Source organism: Melozone crissalis, unplaced genomic scaffold, assembly GCF_028551555.1.
Source record: "Melozone crissalis strain CALT ecotype California unplaced genomic scaffold, PUWL_Pcris_2 ptg000018l_1, whole genome shotgun sequence".
Classification (NCBI taxonomy): Eukaryota; Metazoa; Chordata; class Aves; order Passeriformes; family Passerellidae; genus Melozone; species Melozone crissalis.
This window is the reverse complement of record NW_026535796.1, coordinates 44,665,591-44,686,353: the sequence shown is the minus strand read 5'-3', so window position 1 is coordinate 44,686,353 and position 20,763 is coordinate 44,665,591. Positions and strand designations below refer to the sequence as shown.

Below are 20,763 nucleotides of genomic sequence, written 5' to 3'. Positions count from 1 at the left end.
CCCCTCCCTGATGTATTGTCCTACTTCTTATTCTGTACAACTAGCCACTTATTTTAAGGGAGCCAGATGGAAAAGTTAGGGGTAGCCAGCAGAAGGTGGCCTGTATCTATTTTGTTCTTGGGGAAGTACAGGAGCAGTGCTGAGACAGAGCCTTGCCCAGAAGGTGAAGGTGGTCACTCTTTGGGATAGATTGCCATGGACTTGGCAATTGTTTGCTCACTGAGCATGGGACTGGCAGACACTATGCAGAACCAGAATTACAAAGAATGAGACACTTCTGCTGGGGTTTTTGCCCCCACCCAAATATCTCTCTTTGCCATTTCTGGTATTTGTCAGTGGTCCATTGGGCAACATCTAAGATGTTGGGCTGGGCTGCAACATCTCCCTCTTGAATCTCTTGTTCCACTTAAATGGATTAACCAGTTTCTAATGCCAGATATTAAAACACTGACAAAATGCATGTGGCTTTCCACACCACTGATTTTAGCAATTGTTCTAAATTAAAACCAAACCACAAAAGAGACAATCTTAGCAATTCTGTAATTTTAGAGTCTTTACTAAAAATCAGCTGTTTCACTTCTGTTAAAATATCTGCATGATGGAAAGAAAGAAAATGTCAAAACTTTATTATCCTTCTCCTTGCCTCCAGAGAGGCTTCAGCCAGGCAATAGCTACTTCAAAGCTTCACATCCCACATGCCTAGAGATTTGAACCAAGAGAAGCAACTGCCAAATTCAGGAGGCAGTAAAAGGCTTAGATTTTGAGGGCTCCCTGAAGCTAAATATTTTTTAAAACTAAAAACTCAAATATAAAAACTAAAAAGGAGGAAAACCCCTGAAGTTACCCCCTCCTAGAACAATATGCACACAAATCTCTCATAACCTTCTGAGTCACAACCGCCAAGGTTAATAACCCAGCACCAATGAAATGGTTTCTGGGCTTCACAAAATCCTACAGAGCCTTGCAGGAATCACTGGAGCTGCTTTAGGCCTTTTTAATCTTTTTGGAAACAGTGAAGAGTTAAACAAACAAAAGAGTAAACTCTCTCTCAAGCACAGAATTTTTAATCCAGGCCTTCCTATATGGAACTGCTGAAGATGATTACTAGCTCCTGCAAGAGTATTTGTGTTTAAATTCCTCAATGCACACAGATCCTGTGAATCTTCCTCTTCTCTTTGCAATGATTCTCCTGTAATCAAAACAATGCCCAGATTTGGTTCTGAGAACAGAGCAGCAGCATCACACTGATGATGTTTGTTACTGATTAATTCTGGTTTTAGGGTATGTCTTTTCCTGAAAAAGTTATGGAATAATCTGATGAACATGCCTCTGAAACAAGTATGTTCCCAAGTAAAGTAATGTAAGAAAGAAGAGGTTATTGTTCTTTTGATAGAAATTTTACTTCTATCTCAAAACTATAAAGGCAAATTCTAAGAAATACAAAGCTACAAATTTCCAAAGTGCAAGAAAAAAGGTAGGTGATATTCAACTACTAATTAAAATTTCAGTTTAAAAAATATTGAGTACACCTGTGTGCCTGGGGCTAACTATGATTCTTTCTTTAATTGAATGTGATGTCATATTCTGAAGAGCACATTAAAAGGATTACAAAAAAGATTGAGGTCCATCGTTTCCAAGGAGGGAAAAAAAACCAACAAAACACACACAGACACACATGAAAAGCAATGACAAAACCAAAACATTCACCAAAGAAAGAGAGGAATCTCAATGGTAAAAAATTTATGTTCGTTCACTCTGCTTAGAATGGGTAGGTGGACTGGAAATTAAATTTATGATGCATAGCTAATTTTCTACCTCTATGAACCTTAATTCAATTTTCAATCATATTTGTAGCAGTCAAAAAGTAGTTTCCCTCTTTATTACTCCTCAGCAGCTGCATGTCTCTCCCTTGTACTGCCTTATGCACTGTTTTAAAAGTTTGCCTACCACCACTATGCCTGGCACAAGAGAGAAAAAAGGGGATCACTTCTACCTGCTACAATACACAACAGATGGGCAACACTTCTAATTTGGATTAATTTATTGATGTTGTGTAACACATGGTGCCACAAGCAGCTGCAATGACAAAAGCAAGGGTCCAGTTCCACAAGACACAATGGCCATTCTAGAAGCCCCCAGTCTGCCTGTAGCACCCATTTCTCCTACAATTTATCTTTTGCTGCCTCTGGAAACTGATTTAATTCTCCAACTTGGCAGAAAACTAACCCAGCAAAAGCAAAACCAAAATACCACACATAGATACTGCCTGGTTTTAATTTTTTTTTTCTGTTAGGTTAGCATGCTAAACTAACTCCTGACCATTTAGTCCATCAAGTAGGTAAAACCACAGACAGCAAGTGAGGGAAGGGGAAATGAGCCCTTCCTTCAGCAGCTGCACAGTGTGGTGTGGTTTATCAGCCCCAGGTGAAAATGGAAACGGGCAGTGGGGCAGGGACAACAGGTTTGCCCTCAAGATCAGAATCCACTTAACCTCTGTCTTCTGAATTTTACAGTGCTATCTTCCAGCTCCCACAGCTCTCTGGTTTATTAACCTTTACTCCCAAGGAACACTATACACCCTCTTATCACATAACATCTGAAGGACTGAGCCTGTCATCTTTAACATCCCTTTGTCTCCCCATCTATGTTACTTTCTATCCTTTCATTTCATTGAAACAGTTGAAACATTATCACATAGTGTTACTCATCTTCAAAGTTAGGAAAATGATTGGATTACATCCCTATGCATCAGAAAAAAGGTACATTTTATTTTAAAAGGGCAGATGAAAGGAGAAAGAGTTCTTTTGATTCATCTTGGCCCTGTGGGAGGGTGGGAAGTGGTGGGTTGCCCTGCCATAGACTCCCTCTATTTAAACAAAATTTAGAAATAAACAGATCAATCACCCAGGGGTATGTGTTCACAGAAAAAACTAAAATACAAGCAACAGAATCTTACCAAGAACTGACAGCTACAGAAGAGAATCTCTCAAATAATTTACACATGAGGCAATGCTGGAATAAACCACACTACTCTGTTCACTGCTGTAAAGTTTCACCCTAATGCCTAAAACCCTGTGCTCCATAAAAAATGAGTGAGTAGATACAAATATATTGCTCTCAGGAGACCACACCAACAAATGTGTTTTCCAACTTCCATGAATTTTAGTTATAAAGCATTCACTTAACACAACAGCAACCATTTTTCAATTCCACAGCTGAACATTTAATCCCACAACTCAGTTATTTAACTCTTTCCTAAAACCAAAACAAAGCCTCCAGATCATAAAAGAAAGCTGAAATACCATTCAAATAATGAACGATGTAATTCAGCTATAAATTTGTCCGAAATACTACTGGTGTGATAGTCAGAACCATATTTTTTCAGGCTTGCACAGATAACACACTTATCCTAATTCTTTCAAACAGGTCATCCACTACAGCAAAAACAATCTAAGCAAAAGCCACCACACAATAATCAATAACAATGTGGGGAGGGAACCCCATAACCAAAGCCCTTATGATTTGTATACTGTTTATTCAGCTTAAAGCAGAGATGGAAACACCAAGCTATTAAATAACAAAAAGGACAGGTAGACTGCTACACCCATATTCCTTCCCCACTTTCTGCCTTAAAAATGACTGGGCTTAGATCTTTTAGCAAAGCAGAATTGTTGAAAATGTAAAGCCTTAATTTTAGTTCTGTCTGATCCACTAAAACTTGCTCAAAATAAAGAAGTCCAGAGTTTTCCATTTTTTGTTCTGAACATGATCAACACTCATAGTGATCTTTCTGACAGAGAAACCATTAAAAAAATATTCAGACCTAAGGAACTGCTCAAGTTCAACACAGGTCCTCTGGTCCCTTGTTCATGATATTAAAAATCTCTTAAGAAAACCAGGGCAGAACATCAAGGAAGCAACTTCTCTGTTGGTGTACTGACCATGTTACTTCCCAAATCAGAACAAACAATGGTTAAAGACTAGAGAGTGGGAGAAAACATCTCTAAAAGACTATGACAATTCAACTGTCCCAGCTCTTGCTGCCCCAGCTCCCTATACGTATTTCAATTTGTTGCCAAAGATGCCTATGCAGTGTTTGTCACCCATCACCCCTCTTTGGCTCATAGAGAAGCCAAGTCTTGGGAGAGCACTCCAGCAACACAGCTCCAGTGCTGAAGTGTGTTTGGAACACGGCATTAAGTCAGAGCTAGCCCACAGTAAATGCACTGACACTGGATACCCCAGCCCTCACCACAAACGGTTTTACTTTACAGATTTCTTTCTCTTGTCCCACAGTTCCTGCTAGGGTGGACATGCAGGTGCTGAATTGCAGCATCACAGAGCCAGTGCACCTTATTGCTCTTTTAAGAATGCAGCCCTTCAGCTGCAGGACCCTGCAGTACACCAGTCAAGAAAAGGCTTATCTGTATGCCCCTACACCAGGGGTCTGCTGGACCACACACCATCCTCCCAAATTTAAAAATGGATCTTTTCTCACTTCTCAGTAGAGAAAGGTCTCAAGCCTTGCAAAATATATAAATGCTTAATTTAAAAATTGTATAAAATATTTAGTCGCAAAGGACCCCTCATTAATTCATTAAAACCTCTGAACACAAGGGAAATCACTTATTTCCAAACTGAAATACAGCTACCACCAGGACTTCCCCCACTACCTAGCACAAAAGGGAGAAAAAGCAAAAGCCTACCCTCACACCTCCTTCCCTGCATGGCATTATACAGAGTTCACTAAATTACAATACATACATATTTTACTATGAGAGCCAAAATTTCTAAGAATACTCATTTTTTTTTAGATTCAACTGGACTTTGCCATGATCATTTCCAGAGTTTCAAAGTTCAGTCCTACCGAAGTCCACAAAAAAATTTCTATTACCTGCACATTGTCTTGATTTTGCTTCTTACCCCAAATCACATCAGTAATTATTTACTGTGTTACACTGAGGTATTATACATGTGCTTTATAACACTGCCTCATATAATACATGGACAGAAACTCCTTAAATTCAATTTTAAAATTTAATACAAAATTCAATGTTTAGGTTCACAGTTCGTAACCTAAAAACAATGACCTGATTTTTCAGATAATTTAAGCATAGTCCTGTCTGCCACTGCCCCATAATTTTGGCCTGCATTTGGAAGCTGTAAAGCAAAAAGGCAGGAATGCAGACACTGGTTTGAATAAAGACTGAGCCTCAGAATATGCTAATGCCTGTAAGGTTTTTATCAGTTTAGATAAAGACCTCGTTGCCCCCTGTGGCCCAGCCAGCCTTGCTGGACCACCCATGTAGCCACAGAGCTTGGTCACCTCCAAGAAGCTGCCCTGGGGCACCGTGCTGTTCATGGGGCACTGAGCAGTGGGACAATGTGGGTAGGGCCAGCACAGGGACACACCTGCCACATCCTGCAGGCTCTGCAAAGCAGCATCTCCACGTGGGAGATGGGAGGATGCTTCCCAGGCAGCAACAGGTCTGGGTAAAACAGCTTGTGAAATGCTGCATAGGGAGGGGGAAAAGGAAGCAACAAAATGGTAATTGGTTTTAGTAAGTATAAAATAAATATGAAACTCTCCGTCAGGATCTTTCTCAGGTTTCACAGGGATTTTTTTTTTCCACCAAAGGAAAAAAATAAAGTAAGAGCTGCTCCTAATGCTTCTGATTTAAGGTACAGAAACTCTTAGCAACCTCAAGGAAATTCTAGACACCAGTGCCCAGTTAGCCCCACTTGAGTGTACAGGATTAGCAGTGGGAAATGTCAAAGGCTGTTTCAGTCTGCTATGTTTGTCAACACAGTTGAAAGAAAAATAAAGACGTAATTTTCATAAAACACAAGGTTCATTACAAAGTTTTAATTTGAAAATATTTGCCTTTACTAGCTTGAAACAAAGATTTTTTCTCTATTTACATATGGAAATGTGTTCATCTATTCTGCATCTTAGGAACCTCACATTTCATTTCAAAGCTTAGCTGAGGCTCCTGTTCACATTCAATTCTCAGATGACTAAAAGCCAGTAGCAATGCTTCACATATTGGCCTGCAACAGATTATAGAAGTCATACTGAAATCCAGAAAAGATTTCTTCATTCCTGTTTGCAGGAATCTTGACATAAGCTTCCAATCAAATACAGGGTCTATGCTGTTAAGAAATGTAAACTGCTTTTACCACAATGAAGTGTTTATTTCAGATTTTAAATCCAAAAAGGCGATTAGTTTCTACATTCCACAATACCTAAAAACAGTGCTAGAGATCTCCAATGCTACTTTTCAAATGAATATATTTATTCAATAATCAGTCATTTCAAAGCAAGAGGAGAATATGATGGACTTAGATTTTAGCCTTTGGAAGTAATGAAGTGTGGACAATCTCACTTAATTACTTTCCAAAGAATTAATTTAGTGAAATCATGTTAACATATTATCCCCACCCCATCTCCCTAAAAAACCTCAGGGAGCTACTTCCACATTTTAATTATGTAATGGACGAACATTTTAAATTGTGATTCATGGAAGAAGAGCATCATCCACAGCTCCTTTAAGCTTTCACAATTCCTTATGGTTGCCCAATTAGTGTCATTTGCAAAGAGCAAGCACCCAACATAAAATGTACTCATTACACCATTTCATACAACCTTCCTACTTATTCTCTCTCATCATCCCCAAGATTTTAGAGATCAAAAGACAGGTTCTTTATTACAGCTTCACAAAACTTCTCTTGACAAAAGAACTGAACATCAACTTTAGAATCTTCATCTTAAATTCCTAAGAAAAGGAGAAAGAAGAGGGAAGTCAGAATAAAACCTATTAAAATGTATGTCACTGACTGGTGCACTCCCTCACTGTCTCCTCACGTATATTCACTTTTTAATAATGTACTTTTAATATAATTTTAATCTTATTTGAATTATTTGCATGTGGTTTAAGGTTCCATAAAGGAATTTCAGATTTGCTATTTTTAATTAGAACCTAAAACATATATTTTACCAGCTGCGTAAAGTACTATTAAATTTTTTAAAAATTCCTTGAAGATCAGATAAAGCATGTTTTTCTGCTGTGAGCCCAATGCTTTAATTTGCAATTCTGTATGTTGTTTTATTCATGATAAAATACTTGATACTTGTAGTTTCTCTCCATATTGCTAACACTGACACAGATTCTCTGTTGAGGTTTGACTATCACTAGAGGATTCTCTCATGACTGGTCTACATTTTCATTTGTTTTTAGAAGCTTAGTTAAAAAAAGAAAAAAAGGAAAAAAAAATTAAATTCCAGTAACTATAATTAACACCACTCATGACTAGCACAAGTGTTAATAATTCATGTTTTGGAAATAAATAGCTAATTAAAGGGCAACAAATTCAGTTTACTTATATAGTGTCTTATTAGCAATAATATTTTGAGCTCTAATAGGCTAACAATATATATTGTGCAAGTGTCCATTGCAGCAAGTTATTTTTAATTCATAGCATACTGATTTATTCTGCATTCAATTACTGCACATACCAACAAAAAAAAGTGTTTCTGTATGCCACCTATCCCTCCCCTTTACTCCAGTAGTGAAGAAAAATATTCTAGAATCTGCTTATACTCTGTATAGCTCCAAAATGCATAAAACTGGCTCTTAAGGTAAAGTCCAATTCAGCATTTCCTTTAAGAGTTTGACTGCAAGAGCCAGAACAAATCTCACTGAAAGAAAAATTAAGAAAATGCTGTCTAAGCAATGCTGTCTAAGGCAATAAAATCTACTGTCCTACAAAACTGGTAGAAGCTTCAAGTGGAGCATGGCCTCCATTCCTGAATTCAAAACATGCTGCTGTTCTGGAGAGAAGAGGTCTAGAGATGAAACATGGGAAAGCCTGATTTGTCTCTCTGACTGTGTTGTTTTGGACTTCTGAGAAAAACAACATGAGTAATGCTATTAACATGTTTGCAACATCTTTTTGAACATGCTTGCAACACCTTTTCCTACACAGAGTGCATGAATCTGCCCAGTGAACACTGAATAAATCCAATTTTGTTTTGCATTATTGCTAGGAAGTGATCACAGTAAAACAAACTACAGTCTCTTCCAGCCCTTGACAGATTTGAACTGGTGCCCTGAAAGCTACAAGGCTCAACTTACCATTGTTCCTTCCCTAACCCATTCCATATTGTGTGACTTTGGTCCAGCTGTAGGAAGATGTGGCTGCATTTAGGAAGGTTAAGGAGAGGAAGTGTGAGAGTCAAATGGGAAAAAAGAGACAACCACCAGAATAATACTGTCCATACAGATTTCCTGTTTGTGGTGCTCACTTCCTCACTGACAGGCACTGCTCCACTTGCAGCTACAGGACTCAGAGAGAAGAGGTACACATGTTCAATTTGTTTTCAGGAATGGAGGAGAATTACAGAAACAGAAGATTCAAACCATAAATAGACTGACAAAAACCGAGTCACACAATTTACTTTTCTTGACTTAAGTGTGACTGATAGTTATCAAAGCTACTACCTGTCAAAAATCTTAATGTGATTTTGGGGGCAGAGAGCTAAAAGGAACCATTAATTTTTAAGAAGTGTTTTATTATTGGTCTGTTCAGCCTGGAGAACAGGAGACTGAGACCCCATCACAGTCTACAACTTCCTCATGAGGGCAAGAGGACAGGCAGCCACTGCAGTGAGCAGTGTCAGAACCAGAGGGCAGAGCCTGAAGTTGTGTCAGGGGAAGTTTAGGTTGGATATCAGGGAAAGGTTCTTCAGCCAGAGGGTGGCTGGGCACTGGAACAGCTCCCCAGGAGCCTGACAGAGCTCAAGAAGTGTCTGGACAATGCTCTTGGCACACGGTGTGACTCTTGGGGATGGTCCTGTGCAGGGCTAAGAGCTGGATGATCAGTGATCCTTGTGGGTCCCTTCCAACTCAGCATATTTTGTGATTATTCTGCTCTCTTAAAAAGATTAATTATAGCATAGTTTGTATCAACTTAAATTTTTGTCTAACTCTAAATTTTTTACTAACAATTACACTTCACATAATCTGTTAAACAGAACTGTAATTAATATTATGAAGTCCCTTGCCAAATATATCAATTTCATTAAGAAATAATGTTTCACACTTTTTTTTTACTGATTTACCCAGATATTATGAAGTTGAAGCTTCTGTCAAATAAGGCATTTGTAATGCAGGAATGGTCATTTGACAGCTATGATTTTCCCAGTAACCACATGAAGCCACATTTAAAAGATGCTACAAGTTCCAAAGAAATCATAGATAAATTTTCACTTCCATCTTTAAGTCTACAGAGGCATTTTGCAGGAATCCCAGATTTCACCCTTTACATTTCACATACCTAATAGTCCTGCCCACAGCAATTACTGTGCTGAAGGCTGTGTAAATAGATAGAGAATAGATAGATAGGGATTTGTGGTCAGAGCACCCACAAAACCCTGCCCACACCCTTTGTGTCTTCCCAACCTGTCTGTAATCAGTACTGATCACAGCTGCAGCCTAATAAATCAGCTGGGGACGAGATGAGCACTGTCTCTAATTCCAGGATGTGTCTTGTTTGGCAGTGTGTCATGTCCAGCATGGTTCTCTCCACCAGTTTTAAGCAGATGCTAAAAACCTCAACACTATCTTGCCTTATCAGGATCTTTCCACTTTTACCTTCAGCTTAAATAACACATGACTAACAACCCAATTGACTGTAGATAAACATAGTGGCTTTCTAACTAAAAGTAACTTCTGTACCAAGAAAGGTATCTATAACCAGGCACAGTTAATATTATCTAAGTTTTACTTTACAACATGCAAAATAAACAAGCAGAGTCCTTCATTACCTGGAAAGTGACACTGTTGGGAACTGTCCTTGAGCTTTAAGAGGAGTTATTTTAGTGACTTTCTTAAAAATAAACAAACAGAACAGACAGAGCAACTAACAAAACATTCTGTGCATCTGAAGACTGTCCTCTGAAACTGAAGAGGGAGATACCAAACAAATCAATAAATATGATAAATTCTTCCAGAGCAGGCATGTACTTTCTGCTTAGTTTACAACTAAGGAAACTAAGGCATCAAGAATGAAATAAATTGCCTAAAATCACATTGGAAGTTTGTATTTCTTGCTTTGATGTTATCTCAGATTGACACTTGTGTTCATTAACACAATGTTTCTCAAATGCCAACTGTAGCTTTACTATTCTGTAAAAAGGAGTTTGAAGAAAGTAGGTGTCTTTGAACTAGCTGTGCTAAATATTTGCCCTAGATTTTAGACATGCAGCTCAAAACTAACATATTTGCCTCACCCTCTTTCTTCTCTCCCTTCCTTCTCCATTTACCTTCTTTTTTACACATCACAAGCTATAAAAACACATTACTAAATAATCATGCAAACTAAATCTGCATATGAGTGAAGACCCAAATTCTTCTCCTGAACCCAGGGCCCTTTCTAGAAAGAAAGGAGCAACTCTGGGGCAAGTCTGCTCTTGTATTAACTTTTTTCTCCCTGACCAGGCCTTCCACCAGTCAAGGTCCTGCTTCCTCATCCCCATCACAGCCTCCTGCCCATTACTGCTCCCTCCCTCCCTGTCCCCTCTTGGGCTCCCACCCACTCCAAACAAGGAGAATGTATGGAGGAATGGGAGAAGCTGCAACCATCCTTGGCCAGATCTTGGTTGCTATCCTAGAGGTGACCCACAGATATTTTTTCAGGAGCACAGCCTCTGCATCCTGATCTTTCGAAACAATACATATGGGCAGTCTCTTTATCCTTTATTCTGTTTGAGAGCACCAGAAAATTCCATCATGTCTTTTCTTGTACAACTAAAATTAATCCTATTCAGGAACAGGAACCTTTACAGCATACAACAATGATCACTTTGAGTGCTTACCAGCCATTCTGTATTTCACTTTACCATATACTAAAATCATATTGTCTTTCTATCTCTACCACTCACTTGCTTTGTTTGGTTTCTTCTGTATGTCTGCCCCACTCCCAACTTCACATCATTTTTCATACTGCCCATTATACATGCAAGAGCTTTCCACTTTCCTGTAATGCAATTTTATTTCTCACTTTTCAACCTCAAAACCCTCACTGGATCTTCTATTTGTATTTTCTTCCTCATGGGTCATGTGTGAAATACCTGATTACCTCAAGGCTGTATTCAAAGGCTTGATTATGTTTTATTCCTCATTTAATATAGTCTCACTAAAGGTAACTTGTAAAATGAAGGGCTTCTGAACTCAACCACTTTCTTTTATAAGCAGAGAATAATACAAAAACTTACAACAGCCCTTGAGGTCGCTATCTACAATGAGACAAAGCTAAGCAAGTGATTTGTTCTAGAAACACATTCCAGAATATAATATTTAAGAGTAACTAAGATTTTAAAGCCTATGTACAGTATAAATACATATGGCTTATTTCCATCAAGTATAATAGGTGCTCAGAGTTACCAAATAAATATGAGGGACAGTCCACAGGAATAAGTTACTCTGCTTTTTCAAACTGTTTGGAAAGTGATGCAACTCTCCTTCTGCTCCCACACGCAGGCTACTATCATGACCAAAGCCCAGGGATTTTGAGAGGAAGGCAGCTTGCTTATAAATGGATTAGAGTATAAACTTTGAAATACATTGCTGTATGCTTCCTCATTAAAAACACTTACAATTAAATATTTATTAAGTTTAGGCAAAACAGGCATCTGCTATTAGTGTGCAACCCCCATACATAGTCATAGTTTTCTCTCCTGAGAAGCTCCAAAAATAGGGTGTCACTGCACAATGCCTACACACACAACTCCTGCTGCCCTAAAAAAACTGCTCCCACAATCTCCAGGTCCACACATATCAGAGTTTTCTGCAAATCTGTCCCTTTCTCACACCACATCACAAAGAAAAAATGTGAAATTTGTCATCTTCACAGCTTCCAAGGAAAGAGGCAGCTATATCTGATGCAGTTGCTGTCATGAAGCAATTTTGTATGAACCTGACTCCAGCTGTTCAGACAGCAGTAGAAAGCAGAGACCACTACTGAAATGTACAGCAATAAGAGATCCACAAATATGAAATATGAGATTATGAATGCTCACAATTTTGCTGCTAGAAAGCATTAACTCGTACCAAAGTAAGGTATTTTGAGATTACAGTTTACCATGAAGAACTCTCTGTAATATTTAGAATAGTTCATTTATTTCCCTCAAGGAAAATATCAGCTACTTGAATAATCCCAAGTACTATGCAGGCCAATCTCCAATACTGCCTGTGAGGACATTTGCAGTTCCTCATCTCCTTCCTATTTTACGACCCATCACTGCAGCCTGGCAGCTCCTCTGCCATGCTGCCACCCAGGTGACGCCACCACCTCAATAACCCCTACCTTAAAATAACAGCAGAAAGAAAATCAGTAAGTGCAAGCCAACTCCGGTAACTCCACACAGGCACCTCGCACCTCCGCACCGCCCTTCCCTTCTCCGGTGAGAGCGGCGAGTGGGCTCCGGGGGCTGAAGGACACCTGCGTCCCACTGCGCCCCCGCGGTCACGGGCAGCTCGGCCATACACATGTGTATAAACACAAGTCTTATACATACATATATATGTTTATTTATATATATACATATATATATTTATATGCATATGTGTGTGTGTTGGCATACGCGCAACCGAGCCACGCAGCGGTGGGCGATCGCTTGAGCTGCCGGATCTGCCTTTGGGGAAGATGCACACAGACATCTCTGCCGTCCGCACACGCACACGTAGCTCCGCACATTCCCGTGAACGAGGCGCAGAAGTTGCTCGCAGAGGCGCCCCGAGGGCTGGCAGGTTTCCCGCCGAATAACGGGGGAGGCTGAAGGGGGTGAAGTTTCCTCCCTCCTCCTCCTCCTCCTCTCCCCGAGTTACGCCGCGGAGCCGGGCGGCCCTGGGCGGCGGAGACGCCGCCGGCAGCCCCGGACCAGGCCCGCTCCCGGCGCTGCCTTCCCCGCGCCGGCCTCCGCCTCCGCCCCGCCGGAGCGCCGGGACCCCGCCGCTCGCCGGGGCCGGCCCCCGCCCTTACCGTTGCAGAACTGGAGCAGCGAGGAGGTATCGTAGAGGCTGCTGTAGCTGGAGAAGCCGTCCTCCATCCTGCCGCTGCGCTCCCGGCGTCCCCTCGGCTGTCCCGGCGGCCGCCCGCTGCCTGCTCGCCCACACGCTGCGGAGCGGAGGCGGCTGGGGCCGCGGCGGCCTCGTTGCCTGCCTCACTCAGTTGCCATGGCAACCCATTCACTCCGCCGCGGCTGGGGCGGCGGCCGCTCCGCTCCGCTCCGCTCCGAGCGCGGGGGGAGCGCCGCGGGGCGGGCCGGGGCGGGCCGGGGCGGGGCGGCCGCGGGCACGGCGCGGAGCGGCCCGGGAGGCGGGGGGGACCCGGGGCGGTGGGGCGGGCGCGGAGCCGCGTCCCTCGGCCGGCTCGGCCGCCTCTCCTCGGCGGAGCCGCCGGCTCCGGGCCGCGGCTGAGAGAAGGACGAGCTGCCGAGTCCCTCTGCCTTTCCCGGGGCTCTGACCGCGAGGCCCGGCGAGAGCGGGTGTCCCCATCGGGCCGAGGCGGAGCAGAGCCACTGCCCGGCCCTGCGGCGGGAGATGCCCGCCCATAACCCGGGGGTTAACCCGGGGTACCGCCATCGATGGGCTCGGTCAGGGCTGGATGCGGGGCAGCGGCTTTGCCGTGCCCGGGAGCCCCGCGGACACAGCCCCAGCATCCCTCCCTGCTGCCTCAGCCCGGCTCCTCTCGTCTCTCCCGCTGCAGCCACAGCCTGCCTGTAACTGCCCCTTGTGCCCTCCGCTGATTTCAGCGGCGATTCTCCTGGCTGCAGGACGGAGCTGTCACGATAACATTGTAGTTGATACTCTCTTACAAAACCAAAAAGAATTATACACACTGTAATTCCTTGTGCCATTTAATACAGTTTAAAGTATGTAGTTCGAAGAGTGATACACTTTTCCAATACAGGATACTAAAAACTTTAACTGTTTAACATGTTTTTGTCTAGGTATATTCAAAACGTCCATTTGTGGTGAGGTGAAAGTGGTGGTCCAAAACTGGTGGCCAGTAATATTGTAAAATTATTTTGAGACATTTTGGGCTTCAATTTCTGTGCTAAGGAATGTTGAAGTGTCCAGTGACTGAAAGCCATTTTTAGTTCAAGCTCCTCAAGGTACGCAAGGGAAATAGTTCATTGCACATCTATAGCACCTTTCAGCTTGAAAAATGCCAACGCACTTAACACATCATGCCTTCAGTCCCCAGTCCTTCCAGGAGCTTTTTGCATGGCAGTTCCATCATGTGGATCCACTTACAGGCGTGGGTTTGGTATATGTGAGTGTTTTCACCAACCACTAAACCATGGCAGTGCTAACACAAAAGTATGTTATAAAATTAGGCAGAGATATCAGTTCCATGTTAAAGCAGAGTGAAAAGTGCTCCCTCCTGAATTGCCAGTGCCAATACTGGTAGAGTTGAAGTCATCTCCAGCACAAGCACTTAACCAGCCTGGTGTGCTTAAATTGTATCCGACAAAACCAACTGCATTTTATAGCTGTGGGCTGTAAAAACCAGAAAATTGTGGTAGTTTGGTGTTATATTAAAAAAAAAAAAATAAAACCAGAGATTTTTTTAAAAAGGGAAAATTACTTCAAAAACACAAAAGCATATAGCTATTCTTACTGTTTTAATTAGTCATGATTCGTTCTAATCTTTAAAATTAATACAGAGCCCTTAGGTTTTCTCATGACCTTTTCATTCATAAGCCATCAAACGTTTCAAAGATGCTATATTATTCTAAAACCTTGTACACACACAGAAAGATATGGGATTTTTGGCAGACAAGTTGCAACAATAGAAAAGTGAAGCTCATTTTCAGTAAAAATTCAGATTAAGAATTTTCTTCATTTTAAAACATTATTGCCATCATTTGGTTATTATTTTTGAGGTTGAAAAGTGTTTTAATGTGCTTATTTTCCACCATCTTGAGACAAGAGGTGTACTCACCATAAGATGTCAATGTTACTTTAACCTCTACCTCCTTCTGATGTGTAAGGTTTGGAAAACAAAAATATTTAACCTATGCTATCTAAAATTATTATGTCTGTAGTAAAAACTGTGTTGTCAGAGAGATTGCTACAAAGATAAGAGAAGGTAATGCCCAGTAACTTTTATGAGATTTGTCAAAGTAGGAGAAAGGCCAGAAAAAGGCAAGGCAGCTCCATTTCAGAGAGTAGAAATTAAAAGTCACTTAGAAACTCAAATCTAATCTCTTCCTAGAGAGAGATGCAACATGTAAAACCTTGCAATGGATTTCCCTCTGAAATTAACAGTGATGGTGTCTGTGAAGCCTTTCAGCTCAGCGTGCTGCAAATCAGCTCAGAGATGTGACAGAAAATGGTCTCAGCTCCAATCTCCAGATGCTGTTATGATTCCATTATACTCTAAGAGCAAGGGTTAGAAGAGGGAAACACTTTCATAATTTAATGATTTTGAGACCTGTAACAATCTCATTATACTAAACTGCACCACAAGGCACGAAATGAAAAAGAAATTCTGTCTGGCCGTGGGAACAATGGCACAATGGATTGGAAGAATGCACTGATGTGTCTCTGGGAATTCTTCTGCTATGGCGAAACAACAAAAAACTTCTAGTTGTCCATTTTTCAGTATAGTGTGGCCTTCATAATTTGTACATTCAAAGCCGGTTATTTTGGTAAGTGTGAAACCATAAAGGTGGGAATGTGGCATCCTGAGCAGTACAGTGGGGCTGGTGTATCAGGAAAGGATTTGTTGCTGTACACTTGTGCACACTGACTGCTGGCAGTCAGAAACTCCATGATGTTACATTTTTGAAAGCTGTATTTTATACCTAATGATTTAACTTTTGTTCATCTTGAGTAGTGTAATGCAAATAACTATTAGCTAAGTGAGAATAAAAGAGCTTTCACCCATCCCTCAGTGAATTTTCAGGAGTAAATATGCTCCAATATTAGGACAAAGAAGACTTGCTTTCACTTCCTGTTAATATGCTGTAGTCAAATATCACCGAATCACAGAATATTCTGAGTTTGAAGGGGTTCACTAGGATCTACTGAAGTCCAACTCCTGAAAATTTTGATGTTCCCTTTATCCCTTCCTGAAAACAGCATCAGGCTGCTTTCACCATGTGGTGGTAGCCTGGACAGCCTGCCCTCCATAGCTGCCCCCTGGGTGTGTGCTGAATGCCAGTGCTGCCAGCAGCTTGTGGGGGGAGAGGAGATGGCACTGGCTGTGGGAAGGACACTGGGATTTGGCTGTCAGTGGCAAAGCCTGCTGTGCAGAGCTGCTGATGAGCCCTTCTGTGCAGGGTTTACAGGAGGTGAAGGCTCAGTTCACCACAGACACTGGAGGGCTCTTCTTTCAGGTCAGTGCAAAGCCTGTCTGCTGAACAGATCAGGGAAGCTTGGATGGCTGCTGTGCACACTGAGTGTGCCCTGCAACTAGAGAAATCTGCATCAGGCAAAGCATCTAGCACCATCAGCAAATGTGCTGGTTTTGCTAAAATTTATCAGTGGATATAATTATAGCATCTATTTTACCATGACTAACTTTTGAAGATCCCCTCAAGCTCTTTAGCAATCATTTGATAGGTCACATTTACTGCAGCATGATCAAAGGGAGCTAAGCTCATTTCTGTAGCTCACTGTGTTTCCATTTAACATGCAAAAGTCCATTTCACCATTCACAGTCTTACTTAATGCAGCAGTTGGTCTCTGCTTGAGCCTGGAAGCTTTTAAACTGTATGCTTGTTCAAGGTTTGCTTTTCCTCTGTGAGTCAGAAGTTTCATCTATTAAAAAGCTGAAGCGCTGCAACACTTGGTGCCTGGGCCCAGACTGCAATCCAAAACACAAGGTACCATGTGTGTGCTTCTCCCTGAATCATCTTGTTCAAAACAGAAGAAATGGGCATCTTTTCCAGCTGTTCATCCCCAGCACTGAGAGTTAGATGGTCCGAAAGCTGGCATCACAGCACAGGCACAGTGCCCTGCCTCAGCACTGGAGACACAGAGCTTTGACAGAAGCTGGGGCCAGGGCTGAGCAGCACAATGCCCAGCAGCAGCAGCAGCAAGCTGCACACAGCAGGAGCCCTGGAGAAGGAAGAGCCAATGCCTGGTTTAGGAACCAGCAGGATGAGACCAGCACTTAGAGAGAAGCTGTGGGGTTAAGTTTTGGATTTATCTTCCTGAAATCTGATTGAATCCTGATTTATACTGTTTTTTTTATTGTTTATTTGTTTTCCCTTTCTATTCAGAAAGCAGCAGGAATGTTTGGGTTTTTTAAGAGAATTTCATGCAGTGAATATATTGTCTTCACGTTGCAGAAATGGCTTTTTCTCACTGCTAAGACTATCTCCAGGTACTGGCTGTCAGGATCTCATCACAGGCTCAAATAAGGATTTCCTCTCCCAGTGTGGTAGGAAGGGAAGAAGTGCCTTGCTGCCCAGTCTCCTTTGTGAGAACACTTCAACCACTGGAATAATCATTCATTCTAAATAGCAGGACTCCAGTGTTTCAGCCACAGCAGGGAGCTTCATGAATGTCACTACAAAGCAGACTTCATGCATGTGGGAAAGATGGGGTATAAGAGGAGGATCACCATTATACCAGCACAGCCTGAGTGCATTAAAAATACAGTACAGCAAATGTGGGATGAAACCATCAAAGCTATGCAGGTTTAACAATCCAAATGAAAATATGTTGCAATATTTCTGTATATATCATGTTGTTTTGAACTAGATATATTGGAATTATGGAAGTTTCCCTATAATTAATAAGAATAGTCTTAATCATATTGCCCTGGAAAAAAATACTCTTTTGCAGATTGGTTAATTTGTAAATACAAAGGGAATACTTTGAAGATGAAAAGAATAATGCTTTCCACATCTATGACTCTTCCTATTCAAAGAGGGGAAGCTGCTCAGCAAACACTGATGCTTTCAGATTTGCACCAACTTTTTGAAACAAATGTTGGCTTTATTTGCTTGTTTGGAAAATGGGAAGAAAAACATGACACAGCCAAGGTCATGCTGGGAAGTCTGTGACAGAATCAAGCCAAAATAACTACCAGTTATTGCACCAACTGCAATATGAGTCTACTGAGAATATCCTGCCTGTAAACACTGAAGATACTACTTGTACAGTTTGTTATGAAATGTTTTCAAGCACAGTGCCTGTGGTAGAAATACTCTTATTTTTGCAAGGCGCCCTAACAGGTTGGGTTCAATGCACATCAACGTATGTAATGGCCAAGTGCAGCCTTACTACATCCACAGCTGTGACATTGAGATTTGAAACTGATGAGAAGCAAAATGTACTACAGGAATGCAGCCCCTGTTCCATATTCCATTGCAATCTGCAGATGGGAACAGCACTTCTGAGATATTAATACTCTGTGAGATTGATGTGAAGAGGCACAGTGATGGATGGCATCACACAAAATGATCCACCCTTCAAAATTACTTCTTAGAAGTTTTCAGTTATAACTCAGTTCTGCAACCCTATTTTTGGTGGCTGCAGCCCCCAACAGAGGCTGAAAGCTTCTGCTAGCAGAGCTCTATGAGATCTATGTACCCAGGGGCGCAAATCCTGCCTCCTGTGAGAGGGGCATCTCTGGTTCCAGCTACAATAGCTTTGGCACAGGTTCACTGGTTCTCCATTCAGGGCACAGGAGGATCATCCCTACAGGTCTGTGTCACTTCCCAGGGGGAATTCCCTCCCAGCAGAAGGATCTTTCCTGCACCCACTGGAACCTCAGGGAGCCCCCAGAATGTAGGTATGGGGAAATGCTTTCAGCAAGGATGAAAAAGTGATGCTTCTGTGTGGCTTGCAGCACACTGACACCCTTCTGCCCATGGCTGAGATGGGTAGTTTTGTTTTAATTTCTATGCTATGAATATAAAGATGTTACTGTGACAGTATATATTCCAGAGATCTATTTTATGCATATATTTAAATAATATTTTGTTAAAATTTAATGTCTGAGTTATATTATACAAAGCCACACCTACATAAATCTGTGCCTTCTGAATTATATTAGAGAAGAATGAGACTAGAGTAAGCTATAGTATAGACATATTTCTTTAAAATTATATTTAAATAACAGCATAGCAAGTTGCTAATTTAAGGGGTACACAGAAATTGCCACTTTTTAACAAAGTGATTCTACAGTACCCATTCTCTTCACCCTTTAGAAAGAGCATTTTAACTAGACTGTAACAATTCACATGAACATGTAAAACCCAGGCTTACAAAACAGGATATTTCTCCAAAGGACACATCAGCTACACTGTGAGAAAGAAATCTCTCTCTTCTGCAAACAGGTACCCACAGTGCCTATGATGAGAGGGAAGGATCTCAGCACTCTATTTTATATTCCCTGGTCAGTAGGATGCTTGTTTAAACCTGTGCTTTACCAGAACTGATATTCCAAATTTCCCAATTTCCCATGTCACTGTTTCACTGGTTTTGGGATCCAGCACAATCAAGGGCATCCTGTGGGAACTGATGTGTACCAGGAGAATTTATTGTCAGCCATGTAGATAACAAAGCACACATAAAAATGTATGGGTAAGACAAAGCACCAAGTTGGTTCAATATATTAATGTTAGAAGGGGATAGACAATCTCATTTACTGCCCTTTCTACATTTGCAGTTATGTTACTGGAAGTTTGCCCAGATATGGAAAATGAATGATGGCAAATGTCTTCTGAGAGATAGCTGGAAAAAATAATATATTTCTTCTAGTGATTTCATATGTCATGCTTGCTTTTAGTGAGTGATTTATTGGAAAAACTGATTTGTGCTATTAAACAAGTAATAGGAAATGACTGCAGAGGGTTTACCTGTAATTTTAACTCCTGTCATCACATAAGCCCATTTACCACTTCAACTAACTTAACTTCAAGTTTTACTTATCCATCCCCCAGTATCTTTCACCAAATATAATATTAATTATGCTGAAAGAGGTAGGGAAGAAAGAAGGCAGTATTTCATTTGTATGATGTGGGTTATTTCTGCAGGGGACCATACCAGCTCCACTGGTTCAAACTCATTGAATTTCCATGAGCTTTCCTTGAGTGGGTGGAGGAACAGGAGAGTGGATTGCAGTGTGACCTACAAGGGCTAGGCAGGAATTCCAATCCACTACACTTGCAGATTCCTTTGATATCTTACAGAGCCCAAGACCACCTACAATGAGACCTTCATCCCTCCACTGCTTTTGCTGCCTCAGTTTATTTCTGCTTTTCCAGGTCAAGATCCCAAGACACAACCTGGGGATGGAAGGAAACAGTTTAACCATCAGCTTATCTAAGCTTGGCTGGCTGGAGAAACAAGCAATAGGAAATAATCCTTTCCTACAGTTTTCAAGATTACTTTACACTGATTTCCAGCACAGGCTGTAGCTTTTACTTTTGTGGGCAACTACAGTTCTGAATTAAAATTTTTATTTACTTTGGAACAGAATTTGCCTTGGAAGAAACTTTTGTTTTGTTCTGGTCTGTGCAATCACCCAAGGCCCACAATGTGATCAAAGCAATTCTGTATTAAATATGTTTATTCAAAGTAATTTCTTTCTGCAGGTTCATAGCAAGTGCATCCAGAAATTTAGATAAATTTCACTTTTGAACTCCTTTGAACATATAAAATGTAAGCAATAAAATGCAAGAAAGGAAGTGGTTGAACCAAAGTAACCTTCACTGAATCGCCCAGAACATAAATA

General features: G+C 41.3%; 1 protein-coding gene across 5 annotated transcripts in view; it reads right to left on the bottom strand.

Moving 5' to 3' along the window:
* EML1 (EMAP like 1) overlaps positions 1-20,763 on the bottom strand; it is a 122,501-nt gene that overhangs the window by 67,186 nt on the left and 34,552 nt on the right. For 2 of the 5 annotated variants that reach the window (XM_054275036.1, XM_054275037.1), the window contains exon 1: positions 13,042-13,196. The exons of 1 other annotated variant lie outside the window; for it this stretch is intronic. In XM_054275036.1, the coding sequence (XP_054131011.1) occupies positions 13,042-13,108 (67 nt within the window). In that variant the 5' untranslated portion in view covers positions 13,109-13,196. Of the gene's footprint in view, positions 1-13,041; positions 13,208-20,763 lie in introns of those variants that run through there. 2 more of the 5 variants (XM_054275038.1, XM_054275034.1) reach the window with 2 other exon arrangements.